This window comes from Corylus avellana, chromosome 3 (genome assembly GCF_965113065.1).
Source record: "Corylus avellana chromosome 3, dhCorAvel1.hap1.2, whole genome shotgun sequence".
In the NCBI taxonomy this organism is placed as follows: domain Eukaryota; kingdom Viridiplantae; phylum Streptophyta; class Magnoliopsida; order Fagales; family Betulaceae; genus Corylus; species Corylus avellana.
Genome location: NC_142492.1, coordinates 27,758,758 through 27,778,109, shown reverse-complemented (window position 1 = coordinate 27,778,109; position 19,352 = coordinate 27,758,758). Strand labels below are relative to the sequence as shown.

The following is a 19,352-nucleotide window of genomic DNA, read 5'->3' as shown; positions in this document are numbered from 1 at the left end:
TTCAGTTCAAATGAACTGGAAAAGATCCTAATTCTTAATTTAGGAATTCAAATATTAATTTTTTAAAATCCTAAAAATATTGAATGGCACTTGTCCATATTAGAATAGGATGAAAGAAATTTTCTCCAAACTCATTTGGAGAAAATTTGTGTCCAATAAATTGTGAGAGATAGAGTGATCAACATCACTCAATTCCCAGAAATTTATAGCTGGCAATGCATTAATTAAACCTCCATGACATTGGTGAGACACATCATGATCAAGATATACATGTATCATCAACCACCATGTTATTATGTCCCAAAGTTTGGCAACCATGCATTCTCTCTTATAATTTACTTTCTAAGATCCGAATAATAAAACAAAATGCTCTCATAATGAGTAATGTTATTTATTAAACTGTTATACGATTGTTATACAATTTGAGTAATGTGGCAATAAAAAAATTAATGATATATATATATATATATATATATATATATATATATATTTATAAGTGTTGATCCAAAAGTTGATTTTTACTAGTATGTCATCAAATTGTATAACAGTTGTATAAGAGTGGGTTGTATAATAGTTGTATAAGAGTTTACTAATAGCATTACCCTTTTGTAATGAGTAATGTTATTTAGTAGACTGCTATATTACCGTCATATAATTGGGCTGACGTGATAGTAAAAATTAACTCTTATTTATTTTTATTTTTTAGCAAGTATTAATTCAAATATTGATTTTCACTACCATATCATTAGTACTCTCGTATGAAGGTATATGTACTAAATAGCCAACTTTCTTATTAATGACTATAGATACAATGTTTAATAATAATAATCCATATTAGTTCAACTAAGATGACATATCTAATCGTTACATCCCTATCTTTTTAAAAAAATTAAAAATTAAAAATTAAAAATTAACGAAGGAAAATAGACATGATATTACAAGAATGTGCAAATAGCTTTTCCAATAACCAAAGGGTCTTTAAAAAAAAAAAAACAAAACAAAAAATCAATGAGTATAAAATGTAAAGAAAAGACTTTTCCTTTTTTTTTTTTTTTTTTTTTTTTTTTTTGGCCTAGGTCATATTCTATCCTGGGATTGGCTGTTGCGCCGAATTAATTGTGTAAAAAGACAGATTCTCATATAATTCTATCTTGAGATTGGCTGTTGCGATGCATTAATTGTGTAAAAAGACAGATTCTCATATAATTTCCAAGGTGTCGTTTCAACAAAGTGTCACACAGAAGAAGCATTGGATTCCTTTGAAAGAGGTGGACAAGTAAGATCAATAATTATTATCTTCCACTTTCAACCAACCTTTATCTAGAAGAGATTGTAAAACCTCTATAAATATTACGGCCTACTCTTCTTAAACTGTACCTGATTTGCAATCCCAATTGTCCACTTGCTGATAATCTCTCCCTCTTCCTAATTTAGGACACTTAATTTACAACAAATTGTACTATTTTTGGTGATTAATTTCAATTACTTGTCACTCCATGGGTCCTAACCTAGCTAGCGCCAAAACCCACATGTTGTAGTGACCATGGTCTTGGTGGAATAGGCAACACTTTTGCTGGCATTGGGACTTTGCAGGGGACTTCATTTTTCCTGGCCAGTTCAAGCTTGGGTTGTCCTTTGGAATTGGTTTGGTGGGGTGGTGGGGTGGAGGATCTACCGCATTCATGAACTATTTTTCTTTGTCTATAAATTCTTGAAGGGAAGACAAAGTTTTTGAAGTGAGTTCCGCCATATAAATGAGCTTTGAGGTTTCTATGTGTTGGGAGAGCTGCAGGATGTGAGCTTCAAAGGCAATGAGACGCTGCTCGTGAGAGGTACCCGTGTCGGGTGGGTTGGAGGTACTGCCAACGTTGTTGCGAAGACTTTTGGATCGAGTGTACGGCATTTGGTCTTTTGTCAAGGAACTATATATTGTCGTTTCCACAAACACCGCTAAATTGTTAAAATAGTTTCATAGGATGAAGTAACGGTTCGAGGTATCTGTAAAGAGGAGAGAAGATAAGATAAGAGTTTGTCGGAACAAGCCGGTGAGAGATAGCTCTGATGCTTAAGTGAGTATAACTGTAGAGAATGGCATTGGTAGAGAGTAAGAGAGGGAGAGAGAGAGAATCCGAGAGGAGACGAAAAGTCTCATTTTTACCTACTTTCCATTGCCTTTTATAGTTAGTTTGTCGTAACCACCAGCATGTGGCACAATCTGATTGGAGGCTTTCCTATTTTGTTGTTCCCTAGCCCTAGGCCCTATGACCCCTGCAAACCACCATTTCTTATTGGCAACGTGGGGACTGAAGCTGACGTCCTCAGAGCATTCACAATGAACTCTTCAAATAAAAGTTAAATTTGAGAAGAAAAAAAAAATCACTTTATTAAATTTGAAGAGTTATTTTTAAAAGGAACCAAACATCAAATTCTTTATTCATGTCTCTACTTCAATTAAATAATAATTTAAACCAGTATATAATAAGCTTAAATGGACAGCTGAGGGGGAGGGGTTTCTCCCCCTCCCCCCCTCCTCTCTTTCCCCTTCTCTCTCCTTGATCTGTTCCCCCCTCCCTTCCCCATTTTCCTTCCCCCCCTCTCTTTCCCGATCTGTGTTTTTTTTTTTTTTTTTGTGTTTGTTTTTGGATTTCGTTTTCTTTTCCCTGTTGTTGTTCTTGGTTTGCTTGTTTATTTTTTCTTACTAGGTGTTTGTTTGGGCACACTTTGTGGGTGCCGCTCATGGGGGATTGACTCAAACTTCCCCCCAATTTCTTTGAGTGCGCCGCCAATCTCCTCCGCACTAGCTTTGCCGTTTATTGTCTTCTGCTGGGTCTTTTCACGCGTCCCCACCGCGATGTGCTTCCAACGCCATCTACGCATCGGTTTCCGGCAAGCACGCGATCGGTTTTTCTTCCGGCTGCTATCATTCGCCTAGTGTGCTCATTTTTTTTAAATTTTTAGTTGTATTGCTTTGATTTTTCGTGTATTTTTCTTTTTTTTCTTACTGCTTGTAATAAGGCCATGTCCTTTTTCTTGATCTCCTCGCTTGTTATTTTGGTCCAGACCCCTGGGGTTGTGGATGTAAACAATATCCTGGCTTTCGGGTTCAGGAGGATGTGTGTCGGCATGGGGTCCTTTTGATCCCAGGGTCGAGGAATAAGAGCTACCTATGCATTAGTTTGTGTCTGCTTAGCGCAGATCTGTTTTTCCAACTAAAGATTAGTTATAGGTTAGCGGATGTTTGGTGTCTTTGATATGTAATCTTTTAGTTACGACTTTGATCTTTTAGCTTTGGTTAAGATCTTTCAGAACGTTATGTTCTGTGATTATAAGAGTTTTAATGCTCTTGATTCTTCTATTAATGAGATAAGAATGATTTTCCTTTTTTAAAAAAAGAAAGGCTTAAATGGGTCTTTCACTTTTTGGGAAAGTAAGACTCTTTTTAGGTGATGGGAAAGTAAAAAATAATCTTAAAAGCATTATAACTTTCACTTTTTTGACTCTTGGTACGTAGGAGTGTGTTTGACAATAATTAAAATTAAAGTAAACAGAGCTTGTTAAATAGGTCCTTTTATGAATTTTATTGATTTTTTTAAGAAAAACTAAATATAAAGAGTTCATTGTAAATGTTGTAATGAGATTTTGTGTCCAGCCTTGTGGCTTTAAAAAAAAAAAAATGGCATATAATCTCATTCCAATGCATTAAAAATCATATAGACACATTCACAAGGGTAAAACAAACACACAAGGGATCTGTTACATGTTCAGTGCACAATCACTCAAACAAACAGTTATTCTCTGTCACTTGGGAGGCTACTTCACACTTCAAATTTGAAGTGCCAATTATGGTTACCCTAGAGATGATGAATGTAGGGAGAGCAGTTTACTCTTAAAAACAAACATAGAATCTCTCTATTGGGTCAATTTAATTTCCAACAAATAGCAACATAAATATATTGATCTGCAGGGGATACATGCATCAAGAAAAACAGAAGTTGCACTCAATCAACAAAGAAAATACACTGCTTTCCAGTCTTCAAAGAAGTATCAACAAATAACAAAACCGAAACTCAAAACAAGAGCTCTAATTACCTCATGATCTGAGCAGAAAAGGAGTAGGAAAAAAAAAAAGAAGCCTCTGTGATCAGTAGTTCTTCAACTGTTCTGTATATAATGCTTAAATCTGTCAAATACATTTGTTCGTAAAGTAATCTAGATTTCTACTTTTGTGTTTCCCCGAGAATGATTCTGCACAGTTGGGCAGCCAGGCTAAATCAAAGTCTACACTACACCCCCAGGCAAAAGAGTGTCAAGTTGAACTCTATGTGGTAAAAGCACTTACATGGTGTCTATGCTAATTATCATGTTAAAAACGGGTAGCAGCTCAGGGAGCTTAAGTATATTTTCCCCTTTCATTTACTTTTCCTTTGTTTTCTTCGGCACTCGAAACAATCAGTACACAGAGACTTGTTTCTACTTGAATAAGTTGCTTGAAGCTTGCTGGGTGGTATTTTCAAAGCTTCCACTAGTACTTGGCGAACCTTTTCATTTTCCTCCATAAGCTCCTCAATGACTTGCTGGTGTTTCAGTACCTGAATGCATGGAAAATCTACTTAATTGAACCATTTAAATAAATTCTTCAAGCTACATGGATGATAAACTTAGAAACTTTCAGGAGAAAAAAAAAAGAGTGCAAATTTTCTGGTGATGACTAAACCCATTACCATTTAATTTCTCTCCAGGGCTGAGACAAGTCATATCAAATTAAGTAATAGAATTTTTAAATTGGTTTGTTCAATTTTGTTTCAAGTGCTTCAGGTCAACACCAAATTAGATTACATGTTCAAACTTGATTCATTTATTTTTCCATACAATCTCCAACTTATTTACAGGCTGCTTCATTCACTTATTATTTCCTCACATAAAGCAAATACCATCATTGAAATTTTATTATTCTTGTAGATTCAACCTAATTACTAGTTAATTAAGTCAAGATTATATCCTTCGAGATAATTAGATAAACTAACTCTTATTTATGAAGTTGAAAAAATCAAATTCATCAATCTTATATTGGTATCAAATTATATATAATCTTCTTTTATCATCAAATGAACTATTTATATTATATCTTATTACCTTACTTACAAATTTAGACAATACAATCTCTAATATATAAGACTATATTTTATGGTACATATGTAATATAATACATACATATTATATGCATATATGTATGGATGTAATTATACATGAATATAAATTTAGGCATTATCTATATTACTATCAAAACTCAAGTCCACAAGAGTTGGAAATTATCTATTGCATTAGAGAGGTGAGAATCTATGAAAGATTGCGGCGAGATTTCAAATAGATTTTCCTTGAAATCATGATGATCCTTTTTCGTGAAATAATTCTGAATGTATGGGCAAAGGATAAAGATTTTTTTTTCTTTCATAAACATAGTGTCTGAAATCAATGTCACATAATGATGCTCAAGCAAGGTGAAAGATTAATGTTCTTGTAAATTAAAGCAGTAAATCAACTCCAAGTTTTGGTGGGGAAAAAAATCCGTTCATGTTTCTTTCCATTTTCGGCCACAGAATTTTTTCTTACAAGTAATAATATCATTAAAAGCATAAAGCACAATTCAAATATTTAGGAAGTATACAAGAAAATCACCTAGCTAGAAGGAGGAAAATATATATATATATATATATATATATATATATATATATATATGAAAACTAAGCACCAAAATACAATCGTGACTATCCAAAGAAAATAGCATTAAAGAAAAAAGACTTAAGATCCAACAATGTCCTCTCGCGGTTCTCAAAACTTTTATTATTTGTTTTCCCTCAAATACACTACAAAAGGCAAGAAGGCACCATCTTCTACACAGAAGCACTCTAAGTCCTACCAACAGTCTCCCTCCAACAAGTAAACAAGTCAACTACTCATCTAGGCATAATCTAAGACAACCCAAAACGATTGAAAATAACATTTCATAAGACACAAGCAACCTCACAATGAATAAGAAGATGGTCGAAGGACTCCTCATTCTTCTTGCACATATAACACCTATTGACCACAATGACATATCGTTTCCTAAGGTTGTCCATGGTAAGGATCTTCCCTAAGGCCACCGACCAAGCCAAAAAAGCCGCACTCAAAGGAACCTTAGTCGGCCATATACTCTTCCAAGGGAAAGAAATGCTATCATTACTGTTAGAAGAGTTAGGGTTTGAGTCATTAGGGTTTTAGGGGTAGTTTCCCTAATCCTATATAATTGGATGCTTGTATTAAGTTGAATAATATAATAGCCTCCACCTTTTATGTTTATACCGTTCATACAAACTTTAACATGGTATCAGAGCTTGTTTCGATTTTGGGCTAGTTTTTGTTTTTCTCTTGTTGGTGGCAGCACTTGCTCGTAAGCCCACACGAGCAGTGCCTTTGTAGAGCTGTTTTGTTTTGTTTTATGGTGACGGGAACACCTCCGGTGAAAAAAAAAAAACCAGCAGTGTTGTTGCTGCTGGGATGCGAGTTCTTGTTGCTGGGTGTGATTGTTGGTGTTGTCTGTGGTGGCTGGCGAAGTTGCTGCGGCCATTGGGAAAATAAAAAAAATTCCGGCCGTTTGATCTTTTTGTTGTTGAAACATTGATCTGTGGTAATCGTTTGATGCTGTAGTTGCTGTTTTTGAAGTGGCCGTAATGTTTTGTATTCTCCGACAAGTTCCGATGAGCTCCGACGCTACTCCGGCGAGCCTACAGTTACTGTTTCCCTTATGTTTTTCACTGTTTTAGGTACTGCCGGCATGTTCTGTCTATCTCCAGCGAGTTTCAGCATTTTCCGCCGATGCTCCGACCAAACTTGTTGGTTAATCATGTGTTTGTTGTTGGTTGTTGGTGATCTATGTATCCAACCGGCCTTGGATTCTCTAGCAAGAACCGATCCAATGTTGTGATCGATGTATCCGATTGGCCATGGAGTTTTACGGCGAGAACCGATCCCAAAGATCGTTGTATCCGACCGGCCTTGGATTCTCCGGCGAGAACCGATCCAATGTTGTTAGTGATCGATGTATCCAACCGGCCTTGGTGTTTTGCGGTGAGATCCGATCAAATCTTGGTTGTTCAAGTTTCCCACGAGTTTTTGACCGGTGTTGAAGTTTTATTTAATTATGTTGTTTGAATTGTGTACTCCAAGTTGTTCCAGCTTGAGGAGGAGTGTTAGAGTACCTTTTTCTAGTTGTTTTTCGTTTGTGTGTATCTTCCAAGCAGGATTCATATGATGTATATGCTCCAGCTTGAGGGGGAGTGTTAGGAGAGTTAGGGTTTGAGTCATTAGGGTTTTAGGGGTAGTTTAGTCTTTATGGTATTTCCAAATCCTATATAATAGGACGTTTGTATTAAGTTAAATAATATAATAGCGTCCACCTTTTGTGTCTAAACCGTTCATACAAACTATAAGAATTATGAACAAGGACACTGTAGAAGGATCTAACATCGAACAACCCTCATTTGAAAGAGGCCCACTAACGCTTTGTCTTCACCTCCTCGTTTCACTCTAAATGAGTACAACATGTTGATGAATGAAGCAAAGGCATCCACCTCACAATCATGAGCCAATCTAGCAAAGCTTACTTCCACTTATTGGAGCCACAGAAAGCTCCAAGTGAACCGCTAAGGAAGCATCTTTTGTGCAAGCAATACTGTATAAATCTGGTAAGACTTCTTTAAGGGCCTTATCCCCACACCACATATCATGCTAGAATCTAATCTTACAGTAATCTCTCACCTCAAATTCAATATGACTAGAAAACATCCACCAACCCCTCATGGTATTCTTCCTTAACCCCACCCCACCCCATACGACCTAAGAGGATCATTAGAACATCACCCACCCCACAAATTGCCAAATTTAGAATCCACCACAACTCTCCACCAAGCCTCTCTCATGCACATAGCATCATAGCCATTTGCCAAAGAGAGAACAACTGAACATCACCAAGTTTCGAATTCCCAGTCTTCCCTGAGAAATCAAATAACACACCTCTATTAGCTTACTAGGTGAAATTTTAACTCTTCGCCTAGCCCACCCCATAAGAAATCTCGATGAAGCTTTTCTATGCAGTTTGCAACACCAGTGAGGAGAAGGAAGAGGAACATGAAATATGTAGGCAAATTAGAAAGGGTGCTCTTTATTAGGGCAACTCTACCACCCTTAAACAAGTACAACCTTCTGCAACTAACCAACTAATGCTTTATCTTTTCAATAACATCGTCCCAAATAGACTTGGTCTTATAAGATGCCCCCAACGAAAGACCGAGATACTTCAAAGGCAAGAAGAAACCCCGCAGCCCATAATGCTAGCCAACCCAACCACATTATCAGCATCACCCTTAGTAACCAATTCTAACTTAGCCATACTAATCTTCAAAGCATAAAAAACCAAATAATAGACATCTTCAAAGCATAAAAAAACATAAAAATAAAGCACGCAGATAATGAAGGTGGTCAAGATTGGCCCCATAAAAAACCAAAGTATCATCCACAAACAATAGGTGTGAAATGTTAACCCACTAGAGTGCCTAAACCCCACAAAAAAAACATGAGAGAAAACCCTCATTAACGATTGGAGAAAACATTCTACTTAAGGCCTCCATAACAACAACAAACATAAAAGGTGACAAAGAATCTCCTTGTCTCAAACCGCAGGAGTTACTAAAGAAACCAAATGGATTGTCATTCACCAAAACAGAAGAACACACTAAAAATATAATTGTGCTATCCAAGAATCTCATTTCTCCCCGAAACTACACCTCCTCAACAAGTAAGAAATCCCAATTAACATGGTCATAGGTCTTCTCAATATCTAGTTTGCAAAGCACCCCTAGCTCACCAGATCAGATCCTACTATCCATACATTCATTTGCTGTGAGAACAGAATCAAGGATTTTTCTACCCTTAACAAAAGCAGTTGGGGCTTCGAAATAATCTTCTCCACAATCCTTCTCAACCTATTGGCAAGGACTTCGGCAATAATCTTATAAACTCCACTCACAAGACAACTAGGCCAAAAGTCCTTATGACCAATAGCCCCGGAGCCCCAAAATAATCTTATCCACAACCCTTCTCAACCTATTGGCAAGGAATTTGGCAATAATCATATAAACTCCACTCACAAGACAACTAGGCCGAAAGTCCTTAAGACCAATAGTCTGGATTTCTTCAAAATGAAAGCAATAAAGGTGGCATTAAGGCTTTTTTCAAACTTACTACTAGCATGAAAATCATCAGCCTTGATCACATCCCAGAAAGCTTGGAAAAAAGCCATAGAAAAAACCATGAGGCCCGTGCCTTATCACAGTTCATACTTGTCACCACCTCAAGTACCTCACTATCCTTAAACGAACTATCTAACCCAGAACCTTCCTCCGCATCTATGAAGTCAAAAGCAAGGTCATCCAGCTTAAGCCGCCAGATGAACGTTTCTAAAAACAAATTATCATAGAATTGCACAATGTATTCCTTGATAGCAAATTGATTAGAAGAAACTGAGCCATTTACTGACATCGATTCAATGAGTTGTTTCTTCTAGTTGAGTTGGCCACCCAATGGAAAAACTTTGTGCATTTATCACCCTCTTTTAGCCAAAGAGCCTTTGGCTTTTGCCTCCAACTAATCTCCTCCAACAAGATAACTTTTTCCAATTCACTAATAGCCATGGTTTTCCTCAACTTCTCTTTAGCAACTAAAGCTCTCTCTTCCTCCAACCCATCAAGAACACACAACTCCTCCAAAAGAGCTTTTTTATGGGACTTCATGTTGCCAAACACCTGCTCATTCTAGATTTTTAAATCAGCTTTCAAAGCCTTAGGTTTATGAGCCAAAATGAAACTAGGAGTCTTGAAAGTAATAAGAAGACCCCCACTGTGATACCCTCTCTACAAAGCCTTCAGCCTTTAAACACATATTCTCAAACTTAAAGGATTTTTTGCCTTCCTAAATACCACCACAATCAAAGAGAATGGAGATCTGAGCTCAATCCTCTCACATTCCAAGATAACAACTTGGGCTTCATAAAAAACACTAAAAGCCCTCCACTTGACTCTACAGGAGCTAGTGTTACCAATGTTCACGACATAATTTATGGAACAAAATAACCTTCTTAATTCTCTATTACCTTTTTTTTCACACCTAGAGCAAGAGGCTGACACCTGCTCAAAGTGGCTCACTTCAATGGCCGAAGACAAGGCAAGCAACTCCTCTTCAAAACCCTGGCACGGAAGCCCCAAAAATGACAGATTTCCTTCACTGTCTGCAAAACCCAGGCTTAAGGCAAAGTCCCTGCTTTTTTTCTTATTAGAAACTGTTGAACATAATATCAACCCACATCCAAACAAGTGCATCGCTCCTACCCACAACCCTCACAACACCCCAACCAAATCAGCAAACTCAAAACCTCACCCTTCTCTACACTCGCATTGCCCCCTTGCAACACCTCTTTGGAAGGAGAAGAGGAGATAAAAGACTCTAGCAATGCGACCTGCTTACCCCCATTTTAGAAACAAAAACCCACTCTGGGTTTGATGGCAAAGAGCTCAGCTTAGAGGGAAGAACCTCCTCAGAAGGACTAGCCCTCAAATCCACTTTATTCAAGCAAACATAATTGGTCACACAGCCTTCGAGGACGTCTACTTGCCTAACCAGACGAGGCATACCTCCAAGCCTACAATCAATGCCTCTAGACTTCACAACGAAGAGCCCAGGAAGAAGGGAAACCAGCTCAGCCACATCACCAGTGAAATCTGAAAGGGGAGGAGGACAATGTTTTTCAACCGGAGCACCCAAGGTTCCACCGTGGCTGGAAGGATACCGGCTGGCATAGACACATTGACTTTAGCCCCCCGAAGGATTATGCACAACACACTCAACATCCATCTTGGAAACAATGACCGTCAACGAGTCCACCAGAGGGCCACAAGGTTGGGCGAATCACCAACCTATCACCAAGTTCTCAAAACCCGTTACTCCCAGGTCTTTACGCAAACTAGAGGCCTCCCTAGCCCTTTTGTTTAGAGCCCACCTAAAATTGGGCATGAGATGGACTGCACACTTCATAGGTTGGTCTTTATACTTTTTAACCACAACTTTCTCCTTTGAAACTGGTCTATGTCGAAGTTATTTAAACACAAAATGGTCCTCAAGACCCTCCAGCCCAACAGAATTAAGCCCCTCAACAACAATCGGTAAAGCCTAGTCCACTGCCCCTTTCCATCGGCAAAAAGAAGCAAGAAATTGAAATGGAAATAGTAGACTAGCCCATAGCCAAAGTTCAAGCAACAGAAAACAAGACAATGAACATGATGTTGAGCTTTTGCAACCAGGGGAGACAAATGCAGCCAACCGATCAAACTTCCCTAGAAAAATAAGTCCATGAAATGTGTAGTAGGGTTTTTATGTTTGGTTGAGTAATCAGTCCTTGATTTCCATGTTTTAGGAACCTAAAACATAGTTGGTGTGGTCAACAAGTCTTAGTAGACTCTTATTTGCATATCTATAAACTTACGGAAGTAGTTAATGCCTGTCTAGAATGTCAATGAGCATTATATTTAAGTTAGGCTTGTATCACCGATAATGAAAATTTGAGAAGGCAGATTACTTTGACAATTTCCTTTTCAGGAGTCTTCCCCTCTTTTTGTCTCGTTAGATTTTATTTGATGTTCCACAGCAACATCTATTGTTGCAGTGTTATCTAACAGCATTGTAATGTCTTGTAAACAGCTACCATGGAGTTTTCTCATTGGGTGGTGTAAGCATTTTCCTATGTAATAATAACATGACTTGTAATGAGCTGAAAATCACCAGTCATTTTAAAATTACCATTTGAAGCATGTTGTTTTCTGACCGCAAACGTCCAGCCTACAAAGGTAAAATCCACAAATTAGAATTTCATACTAGATAACACCTAATGGACTTGGCGTAACTCTTTGTAAGATCACACCATTCAAGAACTTTTATTTGGATTAATGTTTTACCAAGTCCACCATTGAATTAAATGTTTCCACACATCAATCAAATATAACTTGATATCCAATCTAAAAACTCATAGTTTCAATAGGTTTTCAAAATATTTTAAAAAATATACTTTTGAACTTTTTGTAGATCAGATGGTTTTTAATCTCTGATCATCTAGGCAGGCATAATGAACATGTGGATATCAAGTAATCCAACGGTAGGTGTGGCAACATATTGATCCAACATCTGATTATTGTGTGGTGTAACATTGTCATAGAGTTGCACCAGGTGGAACTCTTCTTTTTTTATAAGTAAACTCTCTCTCTCTCTCTCTCTCTCTCTCTCTCACACACACACACACACACACACATATATATATATATAGAGAGAGAGTGAGAGAGAGAACTTGAATTAAATTATATTGTATTGATGACATTGTTACATAATTTTACATGGTACTGATACTTTTAAGGAGTAACCAAAGCAAGAAATTGCAGAAGGATCTTATGGATGGTAATCTTCTTCCGAATAGTCCATGAAATGCACGTATGCAGTTAACAACTCTTAGAACTCTTAAAGCAATTTTTAATGTATTGGTCATTAGGTGGATTCCAGGAACTAATATCATACTAGTTAGAGATATATTTCAAATCCAATAAAACAAAACTCAAAACAGGTTCTTCACTAGTTCATCAAAATTCAAAACAGTAACAAGCAGATCATCAGTTACTTACCAAGTCATTCTCGGTGTCCTCGCCTTTCAAAACTGGATTCTGCAGAAAACTGTTAAGAACCTTTTCTGTTCGACTGCCAAAAGGTGAGTCAATTGCAGTACCTTTTGATGCAAAATTCTCATAAGTTGAACCTGAACCAATATTTCCATATCCGGGTAGGCCTTGAGATGTGTCTTCAGACAATTTGGTTCCCAACTGTATGATACTTCCCATTGGGTTTTGGTTTAAGGATTGATTCAGCATGCTCATACCACTTTGCAAAGACGTTTGATTCATCATGCTCATACCACTTTGCGAAGATGCTGGAAGGGCACCTTGTCCAATGGGTAAAGTGGGAGCAATTCCAAACTTCAACATCATCTTTGTCATTGCTTGCTAGCAAATTAAGAATTTAAATTTCAGACACATGAACAGCAAATGATGACAGGTGATACATCCATGGTAACTAGGGAGAGAGAAAAATACATACTACAAGACAAGATTGAATTTGATGCAACACCCCAGGTTTTACAGCAAGTCCTGCCATGTAAAATCAATGTCTCAGATATCATACACAATTGATAGTTACAATGTACAAATAAGGCAGCATATATGTATAAAATTCTCTTATTGTATGCGGGTGAACAGGCATTAATGTCAAATGAAACATTTTTTTTTTTTATAAATAATGTATATTCAAGCAACGCGCAGAAGGGCACAACCCATGTACACAGGGAGTATACAAGAGACCTCTATTCCGTAGAGAAAGAAGAGCATAAATCTAGAAATTCAGAAAAAGTAGAAGTAGTCAAATGAAGCATTAAATAGGCTTAGCTATGTCAAGAGGGCACCCTTTTATCGTCAACACCTTACAAATTGGAAACACCTGAAATACATCTTGTATTGACTAGTCTAGGGAATGACTTGCATGTGTTGACAGCGTCAAAGGCACAATGTTTCAAACGGACTTGGCCCATCTTCAAAGTGCCCTTTCTCTTTCATTTTTTTCATTTTTGATGAGTTGAACCCTTTGAAAGTGTCCAGGGCATAGGACAGAAAGAGTATTGGGCTATGATACCAAAGATGATGCAGGATCTTAAAAATTTAACAGTAGTTCAGGTTTCTCCATAAGCTTGTGAAGGTTTCTTGGATTTTATGTGATTCTTTAAGGACTTCGAGATGGCTAGGTTATAAAGAATATTGAATCGTGAAGGAATATTATGGATGTTTGGTATGAAAACAGTTAATTGAAGGAGAAAAGGAAAAGATAAAGCCTATATATACAATCACACCTAGGTTTCCTAAGTAATCACACAAAGGAAGAAGAAGGCAATCACACCCTTAAAGCTTTAGTGCTGAATTTTTACTGTTCTTACTCTAAATCTTAAACTGTATGGATGCCTTTAATTTATATAGGCTACTTACAATGTCTCTTTAGAAAAAAATAATTTTGATAAGTAATTGAAATATCATTAAAAGCGCAAAGCAGAGCACAGATACACAGGAAATATATAAGAGAAACACTTATCTAGAAGAAGAAAAAGAGCAAAAAAATCATTAAAACTAAACACCAAAGGAGCTAAAAACGCAATTGTCAAAGTACAAAGAGAATAAAAAAAGGACTTGAGCTACTCTAACGTCCTCTCTCGGTCCTCAAAATTTTGATTATTTCTTTCCCTCCAAAGGCACCACTTTTTAAAATAATTTCATCTTTGATCTTGTTTTCTGAAAGCGTATTACTGGCTGCATCAGTCCATGCCATTCAAAATCTATACAACCATTTGCAATAGAAGTATTGATATAGCAATCAACTCCATGCTTAAAACGACTAACAAGTAATGATAGGCTCATTAAGAAAAGGAACAAATAACTAAATTGGTAATAATACCAAGGGCAGCTCTATTTCAGCACTTTTAGACCGGACCTACCGCTCTCACATGATGGGTCCCACATGAATTCTACCATGTAAGAGCACTTACAATGGCTTAGCCATTTCTTACTTTTATCTAAAATAGATAAGCAAAACATTAAAAAACCCTCTACATTGGATTATGTATCTCAAATGCAAAATAAATTTTTTTTGCATTTGTGAACAGGCACCGCTACATGTAGTGGCCACTATTCACACACCCATCTCATTAATATACTATTTCTCTCTCCACATCTCTCTTTTCCCAAAATTTTCTCCTACTATTTCTCTTCCACATCTCTCATTTCCCAAAATTTTCTCCTACTATTTCTCTCTCCACATCTCTTTTTTCCAAAAACTTGAAAAATAGGATCTTTAGGAAAAATACAATCCTTATAAAAAATAAAAAAATAAAATATAAATAGAAAAATAGATAATTGGATGTATAGTGTCTTTTAAAACTCATTAGCTAAACTAGATACAGTGGGTTTTGATTAGCCATTTTGCATAAAAATATACATAAACCAATGTGAATGCTCTAAGAGGAGCAGATACAAAAATATCAAAAAATTATTCTGAAATTTCATTTCATCAATACTAGATAACAATAACTTCATGACATATGTTTAGCATTTCATATTTATTCTATCAATACTCCTATTTGATATGGCACAAGGTTAGTCATATTTAGTAATATAGATATGTACATTAAATTTGATTAAGAATTCATATTCGAAAGAAGTGTTGATTCTTGAACTAGTTTTACTACTATAGAATGCCATAATTTGTATAAACTGCTATAAAGCCATATTTTCACCTAGTATCATTTCCCTTCCCTTAAAGAAAAGAGTTTGACCAATGAATGATTGCTCAATGCAAACATCCTGGACTATGGCCCTTAAGCTTTACAATTTTAGTGATACTCATATATAAATCAGAATAATAATAGCACTGATTTCTTTCCTTGAGAGTATAGTGTGACATACCAACTCCGAAACCATGGCCGAAGCCAACACCACATCCTACGCCTGCTTCAATACTCTTAGCTCCCAACTTCCTCAACTAAAGAAGGATAGATGACAGGAAAATTTTTTAATTAAGAGTGTGAGTTGCTAAATAAACACATTAAGAAATTAGTAGAAAACAAATAAAAAACAACATTTGACTTACAGAGTCATTCACATGCCTGCTAACACCAGAAAAAGCATCAGTTGCTCCTCTGGTGGCACTTGTGACTTGATTTAGCATTGGTACTGCACCTGGTAAATAGTTCGAAACAAAATTTTGCTGGTAAAATAACATTCGCTGATAACATAAACAAAGAACCAAGCCCCTACTCAATAGTATCACTTATCATTAGGACACGACAACAAATGTCCCATTAATCTCATCTGATCAAATCAAGAAATTCATCAACCAAACAATCTTACTTTCATCCTTGCTTTACTTGTAACTATAGAAAGGATGAATTCAGTATTTGATGGAAATCTAAAACAATGATATCTAAAGGCACTCCTCTGATAGGCAATCATCACAAAATATACAAACAGAACTTTGCATAGAATAGAAAGTTTAAAAGCCAAGCTATAGCATTTTGTGGGATAATAAAATAGAAAGATTAATGAGCAAACAAATATGGTTTTAAATCATTGAAAGAACTGTAACTTTTATATTTGTGTGTTTTGAGTCCGGGGAAAGTTTTTTTTTTTTTTTTTCTTCTTCTCTTTTGGGGAGGTGGTGGGGCAGAGTAGCATCCACGGGATGTTTCTACTAAGCATTCATTCACTAATCAAACTCTTTTATATCCATTGTGGTTATCAGCAATATTAGAACCTAATCTTGCGTGACTACACCAAAGTTAGCTGCAAGGAAAACTTAAGTTGCATCCATGATTTGCATTATGTTTCAGGCTTGAGGAAAATATAACTTTGGGGACAATTTTGTGCAGCCCCATTGAGTTAGATTGGGATTTGTGAAGTTGTAAGTACTTTCAAAGGAGAAAGATGACTAGCAACACATTTTCTAGTTCGTTTTATGCTTTTGCTTTTAATGAGTAATGAATGGTTTGAAAAAATAAAATAAGACTCAAATGCATTATCAAGAGTGAAAGAAATGTCCCATAGAGGGCATGGTGAAGGAAAGTCAAGTATAGTTGGTCTGGTCATGCACACAAAACATTCACGAATGAACAAACAAAGAGAAGAGGTTTAATTCAAGTAAGAGTACCATAAGAAGTCAAAACAAGAAAAGGGTTGTAAAGAAATGGGTGCTTTGCCATTCAAACTCCATAATCTAATGATTTACATGAAAATTGGGTCTACATGATGATCACAATTTTGTTTACTTATTTTTTTAGGTAATAAGCACTTTTATTAACCAATCAAAAGGAAGCACTTACAAATTATAGCAAACCTTGGGAAAAACTAAATTGCCCAAGACAGAGCCTAAAAATACTCAAATACAAGCCAAAACTTTGAAAGAACTTAACAACTACAGCTAAAAAAAATCTGGGGCCAAGTCCTATCTCAACGCCATGAGCTCTATTACAATTATTGTCTGTTACCCTGTTAAAGGAGGCAGTCACTCAAATTGCCACATGAAATTCCAAGAGTTTCTAGTAAGGCCGTCCTTAGAAGTTATACCACTTCATTAGGGATAACCTGAATCAATGGTCAATTGCCACCTTGACATTGAATACCAAACCACGGAGAGAATTCCCTAGGAGAACTAGAATAGGATTAGGGCGGTACTCAGGGGCTGCACACTCTGGGCTCCTTCCTTGAAAGCCCCTTAAATGGAATGCCCTAGCATTATATGCTCATATTTGGTCCTAAGTACTGCTCAGATAGCTCTATATAACCTTGTTGCTTATGGTTAGCTAATCTTGGCTACTTCATGACCAACTAATTCAGTGAATAAGGGTCTTGTTCACAAGCTGGATATCAAGCTAGTTGAGTGGGTAATCAAACCAAAAAAGGATGGCAATGCCACAATAATCACTTAGTAAGCTCATGAAGGGGGGGTACATTACTGTCCTGGGGATCAAAAACTGGCATGGCAATTTTGCACCAAGTCGCAGGGTCAGTGGTAGCATGCACTCATTTTTCATAAGTGATCAGCACAGGAGTTGCCACCCAGCTGGCTCAGAGCAAACATGATTTGGGAGCTATCTTTCAAAAATTACATGATATGACACAATTATGATGAATTAATTCTAGTGATTGAACCTACGTATTTGGCATTAATTGAAACAATAAATTGTTAAAAAAATTATAAAAATAATAATAAAAACTTTACCAGATGATAGAAGGCAATAGACTTTTGAATGCGGACATATGAATGGGGACATACAAACATGCCTCCGTAGAAACAAATTTTACACAACATTAACCACGACAATGCATTCACTTGTATGATGATGGGCAATGTTGAAGAGTCTTAATCTATTATTTTGAGTAGCTCCAAGTAAACCACCCAAAAAACATGCACAGCATTAGCAAAACACCAAGTTCAGATTAAATTAATAGGTTTCAACAAACAAAAACCATATCAACTTATTTTTCAAAAGGTCTCCATAAAATTTTAAGCAAATATTCACATTCCTACAAAACCCAAATGGCAAAAAAATAAAACAAATAATCCGTTGCCATTTCCTACACTTTCCCACCAACCAAACAGAGGCAAAACCCAAAACAGAAACAATAAAAAAAAAAAAAAAAAAAAAAAAAAAAAAAAAAGAAAACAAAACAATATGGATTCTTAATCACTAATTCTAAATGGGTTTCACCATCTTTGGGTTTGAAGAGCTTTCTCAAGTCCATCGTCCCAAAAATTCAGGCTTTCAGAGACAAACTGTCACAGAGAAAGTATGAGGGGGAGGAGGGTGTTACCTAGATTTATTGGGCGGCCAACGCCGATGCCAATACCACAGCCGATACCAAAGCCAGTGAATACTTGACCCACTTTCAAAGCAAACGGATTCTCAATTCGGATTCCCTGAAGCAGATTTCCCTTTCTCTGTTCCGTCACAATGCTAATGTTACTACTAGTAATACTATTGCCGGTACTACTGGTAGTCTCCATTCTTTAACAAGCTTCTTCTCTCTTTCTCACTTTTTACTTGTTAAAAGCTAAAAGAGCCACCCTCTATCCTTTCCTACAACTTTTGGTCTCCCAAATCTCCCTCGTTCTTGCTCTGAAACGGTGTGTACAAAACTTTCAAAGCAAATTCATACTGAACCATCACATAGACACACAGAGGAGACAGCATGGTACATATAGGTTGACAGTTGGGGGCATTCAAATTTACCGTCTCTAAAGCACCAGAAAACTACATTTTTATTATGGGTAATCCAATTTATTAAACTGTTATATATTTTGATAACAGCATTTAAAAAATAATAATTAATATCTAATTTTAGCTCACACATCATCCTAATTATATGACCGTCATATAGTGGTTTACTAAATAATATTAATTTTTTATTTTACAGAGGTTAACGTGACAATCTCAACCGATCTTTGTTTTTTTTTTAACCGATTCAAAAGTTAATTAAAACTGTCACGTTAACATTATTATGAAATAAAAATGTAATTTTTAATGTTAATCAGCAATCCAATCCCATTAAATAGAGACATTAGAGTAAAAATTAGTCATCATTATTATTATTTTTTTACTATAACATAATCTCAATTGAATGACAATTATA

General features: G+C 36.3%; 1 protein-coding gene across 1 annotated transcript; it reads right to left on the bottom strand.

The window, feature by feature from the left end:
- Window positions 1-3,972: 3,972 nt before the first annotated feature.
- Window positions 3,973-18,918, bottom strand: LOC132175024 (dynamin). Its single transcript, XM_059586822.2, has 7 exons — window positions 18,534-18,918; window positions 15,814-15,902; window positions 15,630-15,705; window positions 13,225-13,274; window positions 12,756-13,130; window positions 11,887-11,925; window positions 3,973-4,589 (listed from the first exon to the last, which is right to left on the bottom strand). Exons 1-7 carry the CDS (start codon window positions 18,724-18,726, stop codon window positions 4,410-4,412), a joined length of 1,002 nt encoding a protein of 333 aa, XP_059442805.2. The 5' UTR covers window positions 18,727-18,918; the 3' UTR covers window positions 3,973-4,409.
- Window positions 18,919-19,352: the final 434 nt, after the last annotated feature.